The following is a 24114-nucleotide window of genomic DNA, read 5'->3' on the forward strand; positions in this document are numbered from 1 at the left end:
TGTGGAAAATATAATATTGCTGTCATTGACTCTATAAAATCTGGGCAAAGTGAATAAAACAAAACTACCAAAGTAGTAATGATAAAGGATTTTTAATGGCTGGGAGGGGAAGGTTAAAATCTGAGTTCCCCCACAACACCGGGAGGTGTCTCCACCAGAAAAAGGAGAACGGAGTGTTTAAACCTAGAGAAAAGATTATGTCAACTTTTACATCTGTAGAATGGGAAAGGTGAGTCTTACTGGGGAAGTGATCCTTGAACTCAAGACAATGCTTGATTCAGGGAAGCAAGGTAGGCAGATGGTCAGTCGGTTGTCACATTTGACATCATTTAGGTGAAGATTGTACCAATGATCAATCAACAAACATTTACTGGGGGTAGTTAGTGGATAGAATATCAAGCCTGGAATAGGAAGGATCGAGGTTTAAATGTGGTCTTAGACACTTCCTAACTGTGGTTCCTTGAGCAAGTCACTAAAACCCCAGTTGGTTAGCCCTTACAGCCTATTCTAAGACAGAAGGTGAGAGTTAAAAAACAAGATAAAATGGGTGTGGACGTAATAAAAAACTTGCAGTTTCCAACGCACCTCCCTATACCACTCTCCATTCCGCATGCGTATTCATGGACCAGGAGCGGGGCCGAAAGGAGAGTGAAGTCGCGAAGGAATTGGCTACAATTTTTATTGGGCCTCGCCTCCACTGATGACGCACAGGAGAGCGTGGTCACGTGGACATTCTGGGGCGGGCCCGTAGCTCTTTAATTGGTATTTAGGGTCGCTAGCGCGCGGGACAATTCCTGTGTTTTAGGACAGGCCTCTTCTCCGGTCTTTTTCGTGCGGCTGCGTGTGCGCTGCGAGCATCCGGCGCCACTCTCCGGTGAGTTGAAGGGAAATAGAAGGAGAAATAAAGGGCATTTCCAGACCGTGGAGTGGGTGAAACCTTATTGAAAACTTAACTAATTGCGAGCGACTGTGGAATGACAGCCTTTGTTTCAGGAAGTTTTTCCTTGTTATTTTTTTAAGGGCGTTCTTTATGTGAGGGAGGTTAGGGGAGGCATTTGGTTAAAGTGGTTGTGGATTGAAGGGACGCTCCACCGAGCCTTGTTGGTTGGTTGGTTCGGTTTTGGCGCGTTGGTCTGTCCGCTCTCTTGATTGGCTATTTGGGAGCAGCGCGCGGCGCAGGTGGTGGGTTTCGTCCTTAGGGTGAATTTGCGCAAGCGCGTGCCGCGCCGGCGCCGGGGCGTCCAAGTCTCCAGTACGGGCACGGCCTTTGAGCCAGCCTTTGGATGGGCAATGGTGGACCTCCGAAGTCACGATTCCACTGATGCTTTCCGTTAGTAGCGCAGGAGTGCATTGGTGTTCAGGGAGGAAGGGCTGGAAGGTAGTCTAGTATTTTTTTTTTTGAAATCGTACCTAATTAGGTAAATATTAAGTAAACAAATACATACACAATATTTATATATCTATAGCTACACACACTAAGTCTTGGTTCCAAGGCAGAAGAGCGATAATGTCTAGGCCGTTGGGGTTAAGTGACTTGTCCAGGATCACACACGTAGGAAGTGTCGGAGGCCAAATTTGAACATAGACTTTTAACGTGGGTCCTGTGAACCTGATTTTTGAAAATATTTTGATAATTTAAATTATTGATTCCCAAATTGCATTTTAAAACATATTTCTTAGAAGGGTTTCCTCAGACTGCCATAGGGCATCTATGAAACAAAGTAGATTAAGAACTCCCAGGATAGGCATTATAGAATGTTAGACTTGAAGGGTTATGGATTTTAGATCCGGAAAGGACCTCAAAGGCAATCTAGTACAATCGGAAAATTAGATCCCAGAGAGAGAAAGTGAGTTAACCAAGTTATTCAAGAAATGTCAGAACCGGATCAAATGTAATAGACTTTGCTACTAATAGCAATGCAACGATCCAGGACAATTCTAAGAGACATGAGAAAGAATGCCTTCCATAGCTAGAGAAAGAACTGTTGGAGTAGAAATGCAGAAGGAAACATGATTTATCACTTGTTTTTATGGGTATAGGATTTGGGGTTTTGATTTTAAGATTACTCTATTAAAAATGAATAATATGGAAATAGGTTTTGAGTGATAATACATGTATAACCCAATGAAATTGCTTGTCATCTCTAGGAGGGGGGAGGGAAAAAGGGAAGGGAGACCACAGGAATCATGTAACATGTTGGGGGGGAGTGTCAGAGCTCAGTTTATTTCAGCTGATTCCCAAGTGAGTATGTATCTTTCTAATACTGGTGATGGCAATACTTTCATTCACTCATAGAGGGGCACATCTCTTTTGTGCCCAGCACTGCTTTATGATCCTGTCATTTAATTGAAGGGTGAAGGCCATATAGGAAAGGGATAGGGAACCACCAAACCAAACCTTGGCAAGCTTCCTTTGTAGCAGGGGAGTAATGAAAATTGTGAAAATTAAGAGGACCAAGTGATCTTGAAAGATGCTTCTAGATTTGAATGTAAAACTGCCAACCAGAGCTGTGTAGGGTAAAGAAATTGTCATCAGTATAAAATGAGAACAGTGGGTCAGTAGGTCAGAGAGGACCTCTCAGAAGACTTAAGAAGTTCTGAAGCATACTTTTCTGAAACTTATTCCTGAATTGGAAAAGGAAGAAACTATTCCTACCTAGTGAAGGAAATATCCTTAGTAATATAGAAAGTATTGTTTTGGGAAAGATAGAGGAAATACTTAAATGAGTCTGATTGCTTTTCTTTAGTTTTCTAAATCTCTCTCCCTATACCTTTTCCTTTACCTTGTATCTCTTCTCAATCTATATTAAACACTGAAGCACTGGCCTTTTTTTTTTTTGGTATAGATTTTAAAAAGCAATTAGCAAGCTGTATTATTCTTTAGAACCTACTTTGGAACACCAGGATTGCTATTTGTATTGATTTATGAGAAGGGCTCACATCCCATTAATTATATATAAGATTCCTAGGTGATCATCTTTCTCAGACTTTTATGACTCACTCCTATATGGACTGAAGATAATTATTTCAAATCTTTATGTTTTGTGGATAGCATATAACTTTTAGAAATAAGTTTTTGTAGTAAAAACTTCTAGTATTGATAGGGTAAAATAGATACATTAGGAATGTTATTTCTTTTTATTAACTACCATAAGACTAGACTAGGTCCAAGAAATAGGGAGAGAAGAGGAAAATGTTTAGTTGATAAGAGAAGGGTAGTTTCATCAAAAATTTCCTTGGATGATTTATAGTATTATTTATGTCATGCATGCTTGTGAATATAATGTAATTCAGTCTTTTTAATCTACACATATTAAATACCTACAGTATTCTAGACACTGTTTAGTAATGTAAGCATTTGTTTTAAAATTGTAGTTTCAATTTTTGACACTTGATTGACACTGCTTTTTTTTGCCAGTTCAGGTCTTATTGATATAAATTTGACTTTTTCAGCTTAATGAATTCCACAATGAAGCAGAAAAGAGAAGAACCCCAAGGAACAATAAAGGTATTTTGACAGTTTTATCTTACAGAGTTGTAGATAAACTTAGAAGAGTCTTGTAACATAGTAGTTGATGTTTATATACTTACTTACATTGTCATTTGTTCCTCCAGGTAACACTGACATAGATAATGAAAGTATTATCTGCATTTTAAAGATGAAGTAGAATGACTTGTCCAGGGTCTTGTTGGAACTTTTCATTGCAGTCTGTTTTCTTTCCCTTAGGTCATAGTTGCTTTCTATTAGAGTAAGCAACTGAATTTTTAGATTATTTAAAAATTTTTTAAAGATTAACATTTATTTTCTTTTCCTTCCACAATACACCCACATTTGGAAAGCCTGTGTAACAAATAAAATAGCAAAATAAATTCCCACATTGATCATGCCCAAAAATGTATGTCTAATTCTTCATCATTAGTCCATTATTTCTGTCAGGACATGAGTAACATTAGGTAGAAAGTTGATATAAAAAATGAAGGAGTATGGATAAAGAGCAATTGATTAAAAAAAATATAACTGTCAGTTTTAAAATTTCATTTTACCTTATTTTTTCTAAATTGGTCCTCTTTGCTGTCAATCTATGAAATGTCCCAAACCATTTATAGTGGTGTGCTATTTTGCATACTATTTACATTAGTTTTTGTTATTTTTGATTATCAGTGATATTATACAAAACAGCAAACATTTATTTAAATTTATTTAAAATATATTGCCTGTTCTCATGAAACTTGTAGTACAAGATTTCATGGTAAGTGCAATAAAGAATTATAAATTAAAACCAGGTACAAGGTAGAATGCTACAACCAACTAGGAATATCAAGGAAGGCTTTCTAGAGAAGGTTAACATTTGAGTTGGATTTAAATTCAGTTCAACAGATATTTATTAAATGCCTATCTTATACCTGATGTTGAGAATACAAAGATAAAAGTGAAGCTCTTTTTCCTTTCCCTCTAGTAGCGTATATTCTAGAAGAGTCTGAATTCAAATCCAGGTGTTCAGTCTCCAAGTCCATTGGTTTTTCCAATACATCTTTTTAAAAAGATATTTTATTTTCCTAATAACATGAAATAAGTTTTCAATATATGTTTCCCAAAATTAAAAGATCCAAATTGTCTCCCTCCCGTGCTCCCTCTTGGAGATGGTAAGCAATTTGATCTGGTTTATACATGTATTATCTTGCAAAACATACTCTAGTATATCATAATGTAGAATTCACTTTACTGACACTGAGAAAGAAAATCATAGATTTTCCCCAGAGGACTCAGAAAGAGAATAAATATTAGGACAAGATGAGAAAGTGAAAATTATAATTAAAAGAAAATTTGGTCATTGTTTTGTCTAAGAACCATGTTGCTGATTAAGTTTTCTAATTGTTTCACTTAAAGCAATTGAAATAAATCGAATAGAATCACGTTATATGCATTAGAAAGGGGCTATATAACTTGGCACTTTCTGACTGAAGTTGCTTACCTAGGTCAGTGAGAGTAGGAACCCAGCAATTTTAAACTCTTAGGCAAAATGAAAAAACACTAGTTTTATATCAGTTTGGAAAATGAAAAATGAGCCTTCTTGTGAATGTGCATAAAGCGAATATAATTTTGGATGATGGATTTTACTTTAGGAACAATTCAGTATGGAGTAAAGACTATTAGAAGAGTTCTAATTTTAGCTCTGGCATGAACTTGAAGGATAGTAATTTAGTAAGTAAAAGGCCCACCTAGAATATTTCCCATGCATGTATACAAAACAATATGAGCAAAGGTAGGGTTTCGTAAGAATGTAGTGCGTACTCGACAAAAGACATCATGCTCTATATATGGCATTTGAGGTATTTTCCAACTATAGATTCAGTGTTTCTGATTCAATGGTAGCAGTTAATGTGGGTCTCCTCAGATAAATGGCAGGTATGAGTTGTTTTTTTTTCTTTTGAACCGTTACCTTCTGACTTAGAATCAATACAATGTAGTATTGGTTCTGAGACAGAAGAGCACTAAGTGCTGGACAGTTGGGGTTAAATGACTTGCTCAGGGTCACAGGTATAAGTACTTTTTAAAAAGTATACATTTTCATTTTGGTAAATGTGAAGTAGTGTGGACCTTTCCATCCTTTTCCCATCCTTTCAAAAAAAAAATAATGGACCTGCTTTAGAAAATCTTTGAGTATCAAATCAAATACATATAGGGTATGCTTTGCTATAGCAATTTAAATTGGATTGTGAAGCTAGAGAAGGGACTATAAGGATCACCTAGTCCAATCCTTTAATTTATAGATAAGTTAATTTAGGCTCACAGAAGGGAAGTAACTTGACCAAGGTCATACCACATAACTAACTTAAAGTTGTAATTTGAATCTATTCCTTCTGACTCCAAATTTAATATTCTTTTTGTATTTGGACCTGATATGTAGTAGGTAATAACAAGAATCTTAAATATTTCAGTATGATGATCTAATAATATGCCAGCTTTTTAAAAGTTGATTTGGACCATAGCAATGAAGAAGAATGGTTAATTTTTAATTAGCTAACTACTAGTACTAGTTTAACTTTCAAAGTTAAGCTTGAAGACTATTGACTAGCTGTTGTAATCCATATTGTATCTGAAATGTTCGTTCCCACAGTAGCTGGCATTTTCAGTTGAATAGTAAGATAATAATCAACTTCAGAAACATTACCGTGGGAAAGGTGAACTCTTGTCATGTGAAGTACAGTGCGAACCAGTAACTTTCTCACGCTGGTATAGTATCATGTTCTAACTAACCTTGTTTGACTATCCAACATTGTTTGCTATCCCCTGGTGGCAGTATAACTAATGATTTTTTGAAAATAAAAAGCTTTCAGTCCAGGAAATATACAGGATATTTACATTCCACAAGGAAGGTGATGAACACACTGTTTCACAAAACAATGGCTTGGCTGGATCAGTGTGTTTTAACTGTGCCCCAACCAAGGAAATTCTAGCAGTCTTTTGATTAATAGATTTGAAGCAAAATTGCCTCTATATTCAGGTAACTTGAAAAAGTTTTCTAGGTAGAGATTTTTAAAAAATGACTTTCCTTGTTTTTTAGTATATGTTCATTTAGTTCTATTAGATTTTAGTAAATAAAAATGATTTAAAATATAATGAGGAAATTTTGCTATTTAAAGAAAAGCCTTAATGACTCCTTTGTAAAGATAAGAAACACATAAACAGTTAGCTCTTTATAGTTTTAAAGTGGGATATGTATTTCTTAAGATAGAATTGAGCCCTTTTTCACTTTTCTCACATTTCATAGTACTTATGACTTTAGCCAGTTTCTCAGGAAGGGAAATGTTAGACTCTTCTTCCTCTTCTCACTTTTCTACTACAACCCAAGCCGTCTATACCACTGTAAATTGAAAGTATGAACAGGGGGGCAGTTAGGTAGTGCAGTGGATAGAGTGCCAGGTCTGGAGTGGGAGGACTTAAGTTCAAATCTGACTACAGATGCTTTCTAGTTGTGTGATCCTGGTCAAGTAATATAACCACAGTTGCTTAACCCACTTGCTGCTCTTCTGACTTAGAATTGATGTTAAGACAGAAGGTAAGAGTTTAAAGAAGGAAAAAAAATGTAAAGAGGATGCTGACTTTAAAAAAATCACAACCTTTCTTTATAACTATATTAAAATATGCCAAGCATACCTATTTGCTAAAGTAGTATTCTTAGGCTAGTTAATTAAGCTTGTGTTTTTGTCAAGCAAAGCACAATATATAATAAAAGATATAGTACTTATAAGAAATTTAAGAATCATTTCTCTTTGGGGGGAAAAAGTGTTTTGACTTCACAGTGTCTTATACATACTTAATAAAGATTGTTCAATTTAAGATTAAATTTTTTTAAATTGAAAGAATTACCCACTATATAAAGTGAAATTTCCATTTCTATAATTCCAAGAAAAAATGATGGAACCTTAGGATTTGCTTCTCAAGAGTGATATGTTAGCATTAAATATTAACAATTATATTTGGTTTTTTGCTATTATGAGAAGCATGATGCTAATTATAAATACAATTATTTAATAGCCAGACAATCTGTCTTAATTTTTAGAATTATTTCTTGGACAAAGCAAATGACAGTCCTCTACCAAGACGAACACTTAAGATGATTCAGCCATCTGCAGCTGGTTCTCTGGTTGGCAGAGTAAATGAGGTATGTGATGTTGGGGTCGGATGACATAAGTAGTAATTGAAACATGGTTTTGGCATCTCCCAATCTAGTAGTACATATTATTGAAGTACAGGGATAGTTTAATAGTTAAAACAGTCATTTTTCCCAGAGTAAATACTATTAATAACACAATATGGGGAAGTTCAAAATCCTGTATTGAATTGAACTGTATAGTACAAGAGAATATTTTTAATAAACTGTGAACATTATAACATTTTTTTCCATTCAAAGTTAAAGAAAGCATCAAAAATTGGTGGTCTTGATATCTTGTGATTTGATTCCATCATTCTGCCAGCTATTGAGTTTAAGTGGAAAGGAAGTGAAATATTAACATGTGTTTAGTACTTTAATGTTCATAAAAGATCACATTTATGTAGCATTTTATACTTTATAGTATGATTTCCTAATAGCAACTATGAAGTAGACTGTAAACCTTATTGTGTTCCTCATTTTTCAAATGAGAAAATTGAGGCCCAGAAAACTTAAATAACTTGTCCATGCTCATGCCAGGTAATAAGTAATGCCCTCTCCTAGTGCAGACTTGGCTTTTTAAAATATTCTGAGATTTTTATCCATCTCATCCTATAAATCCTAGAAAGAGGAATGTATGTGATACTATAGAGATGTTCTAGCTCCCCCCCCCCCCCCAAAACCCTTATCTTTTGTCTTAGAATCATTTATTCCAAGGCAGAAGAGTGATAAGAGCTATTTGAATCCAGGATCTCCTGTCTCCAGGCCTGACTCTCCATCCACTAAGCCACCTAGTTACCCTTCTGTAGATCTTTTAACATTTTTATGAGTACCAAGATAGCCATTGTTAGCTTTTGTTCATAATACATGACCATCTACTTTCTTTTTTTAAGTTCATGATGTTTGATGACTTGTATGCAGGTCATTATTAATAATGTGTTGTGACCTTTATTATAACCAATATATTGCTCCATTATAGGGTCATCTGCAGTTTCAATTCTTTATAGATAGAGCATTATATTTCATGACTTGTGGCCATGACAAGCCATTTCATGATTTGTAGAACATGTAAAAATATTGCTGTTGAAAGGATAAGTTTTTGTGTGTGAGAAAGCTTAGACACCTCTCTTATAATGTCTACCTATTTGTTAAATAAAACTTAAAAGAAATTTTGTGGCCAAGATTTATACTATTAATCTAGAGTAATTTCCACAGATAAATGTGGGTCACATTTAACTTTATGAACTTTAATAGAATTAAAAATGACTTGAGGGGGCAGCTGGTTAGCTCAGTGGATTGAGAGTCAGGCCTAGAGACGGGAGGTCCTAGGTTCAAATCTGGCCTCAGACACTTCCCAGCTGTGTGACCTTGGGCAAGTCGCTTGACCCCCATTGCCTAGCCCATACCACTCTTCTGCCTTGGAGCCAATACACAGTATTGACTCCAAGACGGAAGGTAAGGGTTTAAAAAAAAATGACTTGATATTCACAGAACTGTAGACATTAGAGATGTGTATTAATGAACACTTAAAAGTTAGGAATTTAACACTGAGGGAAGGTTAAGTTCTTTGTTATGAGTTGGTATATGACTATATGTGTTTTTCTAATATTCATTCATTCAAAATTAGTGTTACCTACTTAAAATTTCAGGCAAACTCTATGAAGGCCTCATCCAAAAGGAAGCTTTGGAATGACCAATTAATATCCAAGTCTTCTAACACTGATGTTGCTGTAGAGCCAGAGCATAGTGAAAATGAAAACCTTGAAGGAGTCTCTCAAGAAGCTTTTGATCTCATGATTAAAGGTATGTAAATATTTGTGGTTCATATGTTACTATAGTGTCACCCCATCAAGGCTTTTCCCAGATGTTTATCACAAATCTTGCCATGGCTTCCAAAAGAGTCTTCCTGAGTTTCTTTGTGCTGCTGTCAGAATGGTTTTTGAACTAAACTCCTACTCTACAATGGATTATCAATGTGGTTCCTTTGCATATTCTTCCATTATGAGACCTGTAGTATGAATTGAATGTTTAATTAAGGTATTTTGCTTTTATATTTTTACTGATAATATTTTTCACTTGTATGTTAACATCAACAATGGGTATATTGCTAACCACAATATAATAGGTAAAATTTCCAATTGAAAGTTGAAGGAAGCATTAACAAGTGGTGATCTTGATGTCTTATGATTTGATTCCATCATTCTGCCAGCTATTGAGTTTAAGTGGAAAGGAAGTGAAATATTAACATGTGTTTAGTACTTTGTTCATAAAAGATCACATTTATGTAGTAGCATTTTATACTTTATAGTATGATTTCCTAATAGCAACTATGAAGTAGACTGTAAACCTTATTGTGTTTCTCATTTTTCATATAATAGATGAGAAAATTGAGGTCCAGAAAACTTAAATAACTTGTCCATGCTCATGCCAGGTAATAAGTGGTGCCCTCTCCTAGTGCAGATCAATTCCCAGACTTGACTTTTTAAAATATTCTTATTGATTTGATTGACAAGATTTTAAGTACACTTAAATTGTGTAATCTCAATATAACATTAGAATATTAGCTCTTTAAGGGCAAAGACTGTCTTGCTTTCTTGTATTTGTATTTCTAGCACTTAGCACAGAGCCTGCCACATAAAAAGCACTTAACTAAATGTTTTATCTAGCAACAAGTTATAATAAAGACCATTTGTTGTAGCTTAATATTTTTTTCTCAAATTTATTTGGATGTTGATTTGCAGTAGTAATGAATTAGAAAGGTAAAGATAAATTTGGCGAAGTGTAAAATGGGAGTCATGTGAGTGAACAACAGAAAGAAGTCATTTATTGAATCAGAATAGTAATCTTGGAAATTGAGAACCATAGTGCTGAATTTTATCTGATCATATGACAAGGGAGAGGCAAGGAATTACAGGACAAGTATTTGGTTGTAGAAGTATCAAGATCTTATAATAGATGAAATAAATTAAATGGGAAACTTTTGTTTTGGTAGGGTTTATGTGTTTTTTCTTTTTCAATTTTAATAGCAAATTTGTGGTTTCATCAATACAGAAATTAAGATTAGCATCTACTTTGTGATTTATAGCCTTAAAAAATTTCATGGGGGGGGGGGGCAGCTGGGTAGCTCAGTGGATTGAGAGCTAGCCCTAGAGACGGGAGGTCCTAGGTTCAAATGTGGCCTCAGACACTTCCCAGCTGTGTGACCCTGGGCAAGTCACTTGACCCCCATTGCCTAGCCCTTACCACTCTTCTGCCTTGGAGCCAATACACAGTATTGACTCCAAGACGGAAGGTAAGGGTTAATTAAAAAAAAGAAAATTCATGGGATATTGAGAGGTTAAGTGACCTGCTGAGGGGTCACACAGCCAGTTAATATGATTAAGCTGGTATCACAGTGGATAGAATCCTGGGGCTGGAGTCAGAAAGACTTGTTTGAATCCAACCACTGATACTAGTTTTGTGACCTTGGGCAAGTTACTTAACCTCTTTTTGCCCCAGTTTCTTCAGTGATAAAATGGGGATATGAGATAATAATTGTAAAGTATTTGGCACAATACTTGACATATTAGGTTCTATATAAATGATAGCTAGCTTATAGAAGGGGATGAACTCAGGTTTTCCTGACTCTGAGGCAAGTTCTCTATATATGTTAGGCTACTCTGTCTCCCTGGAAATTATTAGAAGAAAGTTCAGAATAGTAGTAGGAATAGAATAGGCAGACTGATCACATTCTAGTAGAAAAAGAAAAAAAAGATTAAATGGTCAGGATATACTTTTTCCATGTGTGAAATAAAGTATATCCTGACCATTTCAAGTGGAGAAACACTTGGACCTATTTCAGCTAGGTTTATTTGGTGAGCTTCAAGAATCAAAAATAATTTATATTAGCTTCCATACCAATACCTAACTTGTTTACAGTTAATTTTTAATCATTGCAGAAAACCCTCCTTCTCAGTACTGGAAGGAAGTGGCAGAAAAACGGAGGAAGGTTCTTTATGAAGTACTACAAGAAAATGAGAAAGTATGTATTCAATTCTAGTTGACTTTCAGTTACTGTGTATCCCACACTCCCTTCAGGGCTTCACCTAAATACTCACCCACAGTAGGTTTTTGGATTACCTAGGCTCTTTGTGCTTAGGGAATATAACTGACATTGATTAGCTTTAGCATAAACATACTTAGAGTAAATAGGTTAAAAGAATGATTATTAGATTCAAATAATTATTATAATAGTATCTCTCTATTAAAATGACAGATACATAGAATGAGGAAGGAGTGGCACTTTTGATTTGATCCACTCTATAACTATATATACTGGTAGAGTGAAGCTTTGTAATTGGCTTATCTGGAATTTCTGTATGGGGCTAATTGTTTATAGACTAGTTCTTCCATATTGTATCTATTTGGATGTTAGACTGATATCTTAAGATTGCCATGTCTCAAACTAGGCTTATCGCCTACCTTTCCCTAACTTTTCTATTTCTTCTAATGGAACCATCATCCGGCCTTCTCCTTGACTTCCATCCAATTAGTTGTCAAGCCCCATTCATTCTGCCTTTTTAATATCTTATATTCCTTCCTTTCATTCCCACTGCAACTCTCTGGTTTGGTCCTTTGTTTTCTTCTCACTTAAAATATTACATTATCCTTTGAATGCTTTTTTCCACTCTCTTCTGTTCGTCTCTAATCCATCATTTGAATTATTATCCACATAATCTTTTATCTTTTTTGTTTTTGTCTTACACCACAACCTCAGTAAACTTTTACTCATATTGAACTTTCCTTTTTAACAAAGAAAAAAACACAACTGTTTATAATAGCATTTGCCAATTTTGTTCTGTCTTCTACCTGTCTATCAAGAGGGAAGTGTATTTCTTCATGTTCTCTGAGATCAAGACTGTTCATTGCAGTTAATCTGAGTTTTTCTTGCCTTTCAGTGTTTTCATTTGCAATTTTATAATTGTATATATTTTCTTCTTGATTCTGCTTCCTAGATAATCTTTATAATGTGTGACTGTCTTTTTTGTCTGTCCAAAAGATTTCGGTGGCTCCCTATTCTTTTCTTTTTTTTAAAACCATTACCTTCTGTCTTAAAACCCTTAACTTTTGTCTTCTGTTTTACTAAATATTGGTCCTAAGGCAGTAGAACAGTAAGGACTAGACAATTGGGATTAAATGACTTGTCCAGGGTCATACATCTAAGAAGTGTTAGGGAACAGATTTGAACTTCTGACTCCAGACTTTTATCTACTCTGCTACCTAGCTCCCCATTCTTTTCCACAAAAGTAACTACAAAAAACTCCTTGCTTGGTATTCAAGCCTTCTATAATTTGACTGCTGGTAAGCATTCCAACCTCTGTTTTAGCCAGGCTCCATAATTTTTCATGTCATTATTATCCTTTTCTCTTTGATCTCCATACCTTTACTAACACCATCCACTATTCTGTACTAGATTACTTTCAGACTTTCTTTGTGTTTCAAAGCCCTTCCTTTCCTTCAAGGCTCAACTCAGGTAATTCCTCTGAAGTCTTTCCTGGTGGCTCCTTCCCTCTCTCTCCCCAAGTGGACCATATTCAGATTTCCTGGGGTTTATCCCCAGGCCTTTTATTATAGTTATTTATGTACAGTGTAGGCTGCTTTCTTTTACTTCATTAGATTTCAAGATCCTTAGGAGCAGGTACTTTGTCACATAATAGATGCTTAATATGCCTTGAATTAAATTCCATGAAAAAGTTTTGTAAAATTATATTTTTAGCTACATAAAGAAATCGAACAGAAGGACAATGAAATTGCCCACCTAAAAGAAGAAAATAAGGAACTGGTGGAACTAGCAGGACATGTGCAATATATGGCAGATATAATAGAAGTAAGCATTTTTTTATAAGACTTGAAATGATTGATTTCAGAAATTTGATGTTGATTTTTGTTGTATTTTAGGTTTAATTTTGTGATACCTAGCTTATATTACATCCTTTAAACAGCAAACCATCTCTTTCTAAATTATAAAAAATAAATTTAACCTCTAAACTTGAACATACTTTTAAAAAAAGCCACAGCATTTCTTATTGTTAGAGGAATTTTTGTTAACTAGTTTGAATATCAACCAAAAAAAGGTATGATTTAGGCTACTTAAAAACTACTGGGTAATTTTTTTTTTAACAATCCCCCCAAAACTTCTTGTTTTTGGATCCATTCTTTGAATCTGCCAATATTATAGCCCTCTTGTTGGCACTTTCAAAACTACTCCTCTAGTGAAAACTCAATGGAATTAATGATCCTATTTTAAGCCCAAGATTCATTTGAACTGGAAAAAAACTTTGCCCTTTTTTGCATTCAAATTTTGATATCACTGCTTTAAAATTAAGAGTTTATAGTAAAACATTTTCTGTTTTGGAAAAACATGAATATTGAACTATCTCCAAGTTAAGTTACTTAATCTGTCCAAAAGGCCTTATTATAACAGTTCTTTAACATGGATCCTGAGTATGTGATTTACGTAGAGGACCCAATATATCAATATACTAATAATGTGCAAAGTTTTTGTGATATTGTGAAATTTTGTGAAAAATTACTTTTTGTTCTTTTTAGAGGTTAACTGGGCAGTCTGTAGAAAACTTTGAATTACGGGACAATCTAGCATTTGAGGATTCTGATTCTGGAAGAGAAGAAGTAGACAAAGATTCTGAAGAAAATAGCGAGATCAACACGTGATGAATGAAATTCTTTACCTACAAATGAATGGCCATACATATAAACATTTTATGTTTGACTGTTGGGAAATAACACTGCCCAAGTTTACCTTCATAATCTTTGGGTTACTTTTCTAATTGGTGAAAACTTTGAAAATTTGATTCTTTTTTTTTTTTCCTTTCAGCTTGAGTCTTACTGGCAGAGAATTAATTGTATTCTGCAAACTATTATAGTTTGCCTTTGGACACTTGTATTAAAATACAAATACTATGTATTTTTAATCTTGTGATACTTTATGTAAATAGCATCTTTTCAATTGAGTCTGACATGACTTATATATTGATAAATAAACTTCAGTCTCCCATCAATAAAAGCATTGTTTATATATCTTATATTTATAACTAGGGAGCATATTTGGGAAGGATGAATGTTATTGTTACCTTATTTTCTATTTATGTTGTATTTTTGTCAGTTAATATTTATTCAGTACTATATTATGTATTCTTTGGGGAACCCAAAATGTATGAAGTTTTTGCCTTTAAGGAAATTATAATCTGATTTGAGTATAAAACACACGAAAGACTTTAACATAATATTTGAGTAACATCACACATAAAAATTATAGAAATGAAATTTTAAAAATTGCCAGAGGGGCATCATTGTTTTATAAGAATTTTTATAGGTTTCCTCTGAATAGCCAGTTCCCCTAGTATATTAAAAAAAATTTTTTTTTTAAAACCCTTACCTTCTGCCTTGGAATCAATGGGGGTTAAGAAACTTGCCCAGGATCACCCAGCTAGGAAGTGTCTGAGGCTAAAGTTGAATCCAGGATTTCACTTTCCTAGGTCTAGAGCTCTATCCACTGTGTTACCTGGTCGCCACTTCTAGTATATTTTAAATTAGATATAAATCAGATCACTTCCTGAAGATGTGCTAATAAAGCAAGTTACTGGATTAGTACAAATCACAAGATTTATGTAGTGCTTTTAAATTTTTTTTTTTTGCCAGACATGATTATTTGATGGTATTGTGAATTTCTGATAAGAAAACCCCTGATTTAAATGCAAATGGGTACAGACTTTAAATGCAAATGGGTACAGACCAGTAGTTTGTTGTCTGGAGGCCCAGGGTCATATAGGCAAATATAACAAAGTTTTAGGACTTGAACAGAGTTCTTACAGAGGTTTGTTCTATTTGTTATACCATTGCTGCCTTTGTGTTAACCATAGGTAATGGAGTTCCTCTTTCTCTAGGGGTTTTAATTAATGCTGGACAACCACTTGTTACATAACCAAGAATCCCTTCTATGATAATCATTATCACTTGCCCTAGATGACCTTTGAAGTCCCTTCTAAAACCATAAATTCTGTGATTTCTGTAATGAGTGACTTTTCAGATAGGAGGGACAAGGATGAGAGAAATGAATGTTAAAAGGTACAAACGTAAATTTTGTTATTTTGCTGATTAGTTGTGTCCATCTCTTAGCAGAGATATGGTAGTGTTTTGCCATTTCCTTCTTCATCTCATTATACAGATGAGGAAACTGAGGCAAAGGGGTATGTGACTTGTCCAAAGTCACACAGCTAGTAAGGGTCTGAGGCTAGATTTGAACTTGGATCTTCCTGACTCTAGGGCCAGCACTCTTATCCACTGTGCCATTCAGCTGCTGTAACATACCAGAGAAAGGGTGGTTTAGGAGATAGAGGCTGCTCCAATGGTGGAATATAACAATGGAGTGAATCATTTAACAATCTCTAAAGACATGCTATAACTTCTTGAATAAATCAGAAGTGAAAATAGTGTTTGCAGTTTTCTAGCAATTTTTGTGTTTAATCAGAGTGAACAAACATTAAGCACATATGAGTATTCTGTCCTAAGCTAGGATTACAAAGAAAGGTAAAAGACAGTCAATCCCCATCCTCAAGAAACTCATGATATAATTTACCAGTGTGATAAAATACTACACTCTGAGAAGAGAAAAGATCTGAGGAGCTGAGTCTCAGAATTGATTTTTATCTTGCAAGATGATGAGTTTCTAGAGTTTATAAGGTCTAGGAAAGCAGCCAGGTGGGAAATAAGGAGGTGGGATTCCCTTAGATCTTCCCTAAAATAGTGGAGGATAAAGGAGGACGCAATAGTATTTATTTTGTCTTCTGAGTTTGTGTTTGGTCTTCCTTGCTACCAAAATAACTTTCTATGTTGAGTTTCTTTTTTTGTTGTTTGCTCATTTCCCTGTTTTTTCTTTTAATTTAAAAAACTCTTAAAGCCAGTCTTAACTATGGTGAAAGGAGCTTCAGGTTCTTTGTGTAGCTGCCTTCACAGTGGGCTTTGGGATCTATCTGCTTTCAGTTCTCCCAAGGTGGTATTATGTAAGTAGGGGTTTGTTTAAATGTTCTCCCTGCTTGTGCTCTGTTTTGTGAATAACCCCAAGTACTCTTTTACCCCTTGGGACCCCTGCTCCCTTGTGGCCTTAGGCGCTGGTGTATGCTGGCACTTCTCACCCTGAGACTGCATCCCAGGTTTGCCACCTGGATCTTTGTATGGGCAATGCAACAAGAGTCTTGCACCCAGAGCCAGGAAAGGGATTCCTGCAATCTTTTGAGCAGTTGTCCAACACTATCTCTTACAGTCTGAGAGCTCCAGAAACCTTTGGTGCTGATTCAGCTGTCTCCAGGGCCTGTCACTGTGTGTTAGGGCCTACTTTAGTGTGCTTCTTTTTACTCTGCTTCTACTCTAGTGTGCAAGATATTTTTTTCTAAGCTGTTTTGGGCTGAAAAATTATTTTACCCCATCTTTTTGTGGGTTATGTACTACCTGAAAATCAATTTTATGGCATTGCAATCCTAGTTTTTTGGAGAGTAATTTATTAGGGATCAGGTGGGTCTGTACCTTCTCTGCCATCTTGGCTCTCCCTCCCCCAAATATTTATATTTCTAATGTTAAAATTAACTTTTCTCATGTAAAATTAAGTGGGTACCTGAACAGGCATTTAAAATTTGGACAAATGACATTTTTTGTGTATATAAAATAGTTTTGTCCCTTTAAAAATATTTTAAATTATTTTATATTTTTTGTTTTTTAAAAATTATTTCCCCCAATTACATGTAAAAATAATTTTTAATATTTTTTAATTTTGAGTTTCAAATTTTCCCCTCCTACCCTATTTTCCTCATTTTTTCCCCATCTTCTTATAGATTTTTCATTTGCAATCATGTAAAACATTTTTTCATATTAATTACATGCCCACCTGGCCTAACAAATTACTGTTTTTATAAAATTTAAAAATTATCACTTACATGTAGAAAAGTTTTAATTTCTGACATTTTGCAATTCAGATTCTCTTAGTCCCTCCATTGTAATAGATAATATTGGAACACAATTTTAGCTTACAATGACAACAGCTTATCTAGCTTGTGTGGTTTTGTTGTTATTTACTTAATATTTCTTTTTCAGAAAATAGTCTTTGATCAGGGGTCCTTTCTTATGGCAGAAAAAACATTGTCTAGTTTCTCTCTGTACTGTTTTTTGTTTATAAGTAGGTTTTGTGTATGTCCTAATAGTATTTAGTTTCTTGATTTCCTCAATCTCCTTGTCTCTTAAATTTTTCTCTGTCACCTTTAATTTTTCCTTTAAATCTTGCATCTGTTTTGTTTTGAATAATTTTCATGAAGGTAAGTCGAGGTTTCATGTAATTCAATCAGACTCACAGTATCATACTTTGGGAAGTAATGTTTAAAAAAAGTTTTCAAGTGAGGTATGCACCCTTTAAAAAACTCTCCTCACATGAATTGTAGACTCATCAATATTGGCCTCTAAACCCATAATCGATTCAGCCATTTCAGAGAGACGATCTATAAATGAAGCTGGATGTTCCCCTGTATTTTGCATGAGTTTGTCAAATCTTGCGCATGCATTAGGCTTTGAACAACAGAGCGAGTCTTCCCTACATTTCCTTAAGTAGGTCATGCTGTTGGCATTTGCAAAATCAAGGTCTTCCCTTTGCTCCTCTGTGGGCCAACTAGTCAAGTTATTTTCTGACCTAGTCTTTTCAATGAATTGGTAATGCTCATGGGGGCTAAACAGTTCAGACAAGAGAAATTCTACATCTTGTAAATCTGGATCAAAGATCCTGAAAGCACATTTGAGTTCTTTCTTAGTCTTATAGGGCTGGTCAATACATTTTGGAACCCATTTCTTCAGGGAATCAAGCTCTTGGGATGTAAACTGTCTATGCACTTTTGAATGTAACACATCAGCTGTACTTGATAACTTAGTGACATTCTTTAGTGGAAAAAATTTTTTCAGGTTCACTATCAGACTTGGTGTCCTCGTCACTTTCATTTCCCTTTGCATTAGCCTTTGTTTTCTTTGCCTTTCTGTCCTCTTTGGGTGCACTATCTGACCATTGTTCTTGTCCTTAATCTGGTCTACCCCTTTTGCCTTCATAAATTCTTCAAACATATTCTTAATAACATTTTCCAAGTTAGTATCCACTACCATTAGCTTTGCTGCCTTTTGGGGGGTTACAAATCTATAGATGTTCTTCAAATAAGTCAGAGTCTGTATGGCCACCATGGAGATGATATAAACTTGAGTCATAACGTGCCAGAGGACAGTTTCTTTTTGGAATGGCCATTGTAGTATGAGCCATCATGGTGTTACCAAGGTATTCCACCGAATCAACAATCATGGTGGTCATTTTACTATACAGGATGTTGTAGATCCAGTAACTAGTAATGGCTGCCAGCACAACTACCCTACAGAGTACTTGCTTGAACATCTTGCTGTTAATTTTGGAGATTGTAAGTTTAGTCAGCCCAGGGTGCCAAATTGTAATAGATAATATTGGAGGGTATAGTTGATGATATATATGATTTAGGGTATATATGATATATAGGGTGCATATATATATATACATATATATGTATATATATATATGATAACTAATGGATCAGGTAGTTATCTTCTTTTGCCTACTCTCCCTTTTATACCTCCCTTCCTCTCCCAATCTCCCTTCCTCCCCTCTTCTTCCCTTCAGTTTCCCCTTCTCCCTTCTTCTTCAGCCTCCTAAGTCATTCAGGGTGAGCTATGATGTTTCATAGGAAATACTCTTTTCTTTATCTCAAGTAAGTGTTTTTTGGGGAAAATAGGACAAGATGGAGGATGGAGGTAAGAGGGTTGCGATTTCCCTATTATTTACAGGAAGCCTTAGGTTAGAAGATATTGAAAGAAATGGCAATTCAGTCACTACCATGAAACAGAGCTCGTCAGAGAGAGATATATGGCTATTGTTCTTCCTCTTCTGCCTTCAAATCAGCCAGGCCACCTCCAACTTGATTATCCCGTCTCAGAGATAAACCCAGCTTCTTCCTTCAAAGTCACCACCATCAGCCAAGAAGCTCTCAGTCAAATCCCAGAAAATTGGTCGCCATTGGCTTGCCTCCAAACTGCTTTTCCCGGTAACATTCCAAACGGAATTTTTATTTGACTAACAGCTGACCCATCTCCAGGTTCTGTCTTTTGCATGCATGCTTCTTCCACACCATGCGATAGAAATTTCAGGAAGGGAACAATTTAGAATTATGCTCAAAGGACTCTAAAACTACATACACTTTGGTCCATCAATATCATTACTAGGTCTGTCTGTATCCCAAAGAGATTTAAAAAAAGGGGAAAAGACCTATTTATCTAAAAATATTTAGCTTTTTTTGTGGTAACAGAATTGGAAATTGAGTGGCTGCCCATCAATTGGAGAGTAGCCGAACAAGTTGTGGTATGTGATAGAGAATACTATTTTGTTTGGGGTTCAGTCTTGCTTCAAAAGAATTTGTCATTAGAACTGTTCATCTCAGGCAAAGCTTTTATTGGGGTTTGTAATAAAATGATAATCTGTGTGAACTATATTTTGTGGAAGAGGCATGAAGAAAGAGAGGATTTATAAGACAAGACAAGCATGCAAACCAAAGTAAAGGACCTGATCTGTCAATAAAAGTGAAGATTCCAAACACAATGTTCCCAGAAAAGGCAGTTGGAGCTGGCCAGAGGAGATGAATTGAGATTTCTTATGGTTTATTATGGTTTTAGGAAATGTCAGTCTTGTCACAACTGTGACTCAGAGACAGAGATGGAGCACAACTGTTAAGTCTTTCTTCTTCCAATTACACAAAGCCACCAACAAAAGTTAATTTATTCTCAACCAAACTCCAGAAACCCTCCCAAAAGTCTCTCCCTGCCTAGATCAGAAAAAGCCAGTCTCTCTTGGTTAGGAACCCCAGAGAAGAAATCTCAGTTCATTTCCTCTGTCCAGCTCCAACTGCCTTTTCTGGGAACATTCTGTTTGGAATCTTCACCTTGATTGCCAGATCAGGTCCCCATCTTTCTTTTGCAAGCTTGAAATTCTCTTTTCCTTCATGCCTCTTCCACAGGTTATAGGGGAGAAGTGACTGGCTATTGGTAGGGGAGCTGCAGCTGCTTTTTGGGAACTACCTTCTCCCAGAGTAGCAGGGGATAGGATTAAAAAAAATTTTTTTTTCCCCCATGGCTACATGATTCTTGTTGTCTTCTTCTCTTTTTCCCTCTCTGCTCCCAGAGTTGACAAGCAGTTTCCCTGGGTTATGTATATCAAATCCTATTTCCAGATTATTCATTTTTGTAATAGGGTAATCATTTAAAACCAAAACCCCAAATCATATACCCATATAAACAAGTGATAAATCATGTTTTCTTTCTGTATTTTTACTCCCACAGTTCTTTCTCCATGTGGATAGCATTTTTTCTCATAAGTCCCTTTGGAGTGTCCTGGATCATTGCATTGCTATTAGTAGCAAAGTCTATCACATTTGATTGTCCCACAATGTTTCAGGTACTGTGTATAATGTTCTCTTGGTTCCGCTAATTTCAATCCACATCAGTTCATGGAGGTCTTTCCACTTCTTAAAAGAACTCAAGCAGTTCATTCTTTATAGCACAATAGTATTCCATCACCATTATACACACAATTTGTTCAGCCATTCCCCAATCAAGGGACACCCCCTTGTTTTCCAATTTTTTTACAAACAGAACCTTTGCCATTTTATTTTAAATCTCTGGGATACAAACCTAGCAGTGGTATTGCTGGATCAAAGGACATGCATTCTTTAAGAGCCCTTTGAGCATAATTCCAAATTGCTTTCCAGAATGATTGGATCAGTTCACAACTCCATTAGCAATGCATTAGTGTCCCAACTTTGCCATATCCCTTCCAATATTTATTATTTTCCTTTACTTTCATATTAGCTACTCTGCTAGGTCTAAGGTGGTACCTCAGAGTAGTTTTGATTTGCATTTCTTTAATCTGGAGGATTTAGAACATTTTTTCATATTATTAATAGTTTTGGTTTTTCATCTGAAAATTGCCCATTTATATCCTTTGACCATTTATCAATTGAGGAATGATTTGATTTCTTATAAATTTGACCTAGTTCTTTGTATATTTGAGAAATTAGACCTTTGTCAGAGAATTTAATTATAATTTTTTCCCCCAGTTTGTTGCTTCCCTTCTAATCTTGGTTGGATTGGTTTTGTTTGTACAAACCTTTTTAATTTAATATAGTCAAAGTTACTCATTTTACATTTTGTAATAGTCTCTATTTCTTGCTTTATCTTAAATTCTTTCCTTTCCCATAGATCTGACAGGTATACTATTTCATCTTCACCTAATTTACTTATAAGGGATAGGATTTTTTTGGAGGAAAAAGTCAAAGGTGAACAGGCACACTGTGAAATTCTTTATTCTCTTTGTCTATGTTGAGTTAATCAACCAAAAACTTAAAAACACCCCTACTTAACACTAAGTAAGGGAGTTCACAATCACTTACTTGGGGAGTTCTACCTGTTTTAACTCAGTCAGAAACTTGTGAATCCTTTGATAAGAATTTATACCTTCAGAAGATGAGAGGTGTGGATCCCAAACTTGTGAATCCTGTGATCAGAGTTGACACCTTCAGAGTCCTTTCATTAGGGTTGACACCTTCAGAGGATGAAAGATGTGAATCCCACAGACACTACCCCCTAGGCAGTGCTAGACAATTTGGAAGCTGTGATTTGGCCCCTGTGAAGAGGGCAGGGACAAGAAGTCACCATAAAAGCAAGTCCTGAACTCCCTCAGAGGAGATTGTCTTTGAGAAGATAGTCTGAAGAGATTATCTTCTAGAGATAGTCTTCTGACAGGGGAGAGTGTTCAAGGGAGCTTCACTGGAATCTGTGGCTTGGATCGTGGGTTTGGAGCTTGGCTTTAACTTGGACTCTGACTTCTGGACAACTTCGCTGGTTGAGTGAAAGACTTGACTCCTTTCCTAGTTTCTGGAGAGACTAGCTTCCGTATTAAGCTCCTGTGGTTACTCACTACCAGCCTTCCTGATTGAGAACTAATTAATCTTTGTCTGGATTAAGCAGACCTGGAGTGAACATTTAAGTTGATAGGATAGATGACCTCTCTAACCTCTTCACATTTCTTTACTTTATTGTTTCCTCTCCATTTTGTAAATATTTGTAAATAAATTTCTGACTTGAGATATAATAAATATTGGCGAACACATAATTTCATATAATCATTGTCCAACCATTAATTTTAACTTTTACAACCCTTGGGTACTTCTATGCGGGTGGGAACTGTAGGATTTAAGTTAATGTGTACTACTTCAAGTATTTTTTTCATAAAGTTTATTATCTGACAAAACATAACCAAGTGACTAAGTTTTTTCTATCTGCTCAAAAGCCTGCTCCACCAAAGCCAAGACAAGAAGGAAACAAGGCTGAGAGATGGAACTCCACCAAATTTATCTCCTGTCAGTATGTAAGGACAGGAAGAGAGTAGGGTGCTGGAAATTGTAGTTTGTTGGGGATAGTAGTTTTTAGGGTAACAGATTCAAATGAACACAGAACTAATGACTTGTCTTAATGGCCAGTTATTGGAGGGAGATAGGTGTCCTGATAGGCATTCCAGCCTTGAACCAGAGTTCTATCTGATGCCACTTGGTGCTTGACTCAAAGATCAATACTATTGTGCAATACGAAATGACAAGCAGGATCATCTCAGAAAAATCTAGAAGGACTTTGAAAAGTTTTTGCTTTTCCCGAGTAATTTCCCTCAGAGGAAGTAACCCTCTCCAGAAAAAATTATTCTTGAGGTGAGAGGGGAACCCTCCACAGTTGGAGAAAACCATTGTTCACTCTGCCTACTATATTTTTAAAAATAGGGTCAGTCAAAGAAATTTTGTTTCTTACATGTATGTATGTGAGTTTGTTTTGTGAGTATCAACTTGTGGGTTTTTATTATTTTTGTTATAAGGGAAGAAAGAGCCATGGTCCAAGTATCAAAAAATGACTTGGCCTTAAGATCTCAATCGGTTAGCTTAATTTACTGTCTTCCACCCAGGTGAGTCTTAGGGTGTTGCCAGTAGTTGGGGAAAGGTTAGGGAGTGAGGATTGTTGATTTTTCCCCCCTCTCTCCTCAAGACCTCTGTTAGCTGAAAGTACTACTGAAGACTTACTTATCTTCTTATTTTTTAAAAAGCAAAGGGACAGGCAGAAAAGCCTTGAAATAAGTGATCTACTCCCTTCCACTCATACAGTAGCCTGGGTACAGGAACTAGCCACTGCAGCTAACCCTTTTTTTCCCCCAGTTGTATCAGCTTTTGATATTTAGATTCAAGCCACAACCTTGATTTGGGGGTGATGATCTCTTTGAGGAGTAAATTTGTTTTTTCTTTTCTTTTCTTTTTAAATTTCA

General features: G+C 35.6%; 1 protein-coding gene across 4 annotated transcripts; it reads left to right on the top strand.

Annotated features, from left to right (window-relative positions):
- Positions 1 to 718: 718 nt before the first annotated feature.
- Positions 719 to 16144, top strand: GMNN (geminin DNA replication inhibitor). Of its 4 annotated transcripts, none has more exons than XM_007487861.3 (7): positions 719 to 874; positions 3454 to 3508; positions 7566 to 7667; positions 9305 to 9458; positions 11594 to 11676; positions 13411 to 13521; positions 14244 to 16144. In XM_007487861.3, the coding sequence occupies exons 2-7, from the start codon at positions 3458 to 3460 to the stop codon at positions 14364 to 14366; spliced, it is 624 nt and encodes a 207-aa protein (XP_007487923.1). In that variant the 5' UTR covers positions 719 to 874; positions 3454 to 3457; the 3' UTR covers positions 14367 to 16144. The 4 variants fall into 4 exon arrangements, with proteins under 4 accessions (XP_007487923.1, XP_007487926.1, XP_007487924.1 ...); XM_007487862.3 differs by lacking the exon at positions 719 to 874 and adding an exon at positions 1204 to 1378; XM_007487864.3 differs by lacking the exon at positions 7566 to 7667.
- The last annotated feature ends 7970 nt before the right edge of the window (positions 16145 to 24114 follow it).

The sequence above is a fragment of the Monodelphis domestica genome, chromosome 3 (genome assembly GCF_027887165.1).
Source record: "Monodelphis domestica isolate mMonDom1 chromosome 3, mMonDom1.pri, whole genome shotgun sequence".
Taxonomy (NCBI): domain Eukaryota; kingdom Metazoa; phylum Chordata; class Mammalia; order Didelphimorphia; family Didelphidae; genus Monodelphis; species Monodelphis domestica.

Excerpts from the sequence above, each read along its gene's own strand:
- GMNN (XM_007487861.3), top strand. The coding sequence starts at position 3,458 with ATGAATTCCACAATGAAGCAGAAAAGAGAAGAACCCCAAGGAACAATA. Across the intron at positions 3,509-7,565 it reads AACCCCAAGGAACAATAAAG|AATTATTTCTTGGACAAAGC; the intron begins GTATTTTGACAG and ends CTTAATTTTTAG. Across the intron at positions 7,668-9,304 it reads TGGTTGGCAGAGTAAATGAG|GCAAACTCTATGAAGGCCTC; the intron begins GTATGTGATGTT and ends TTAAAATTTCAG.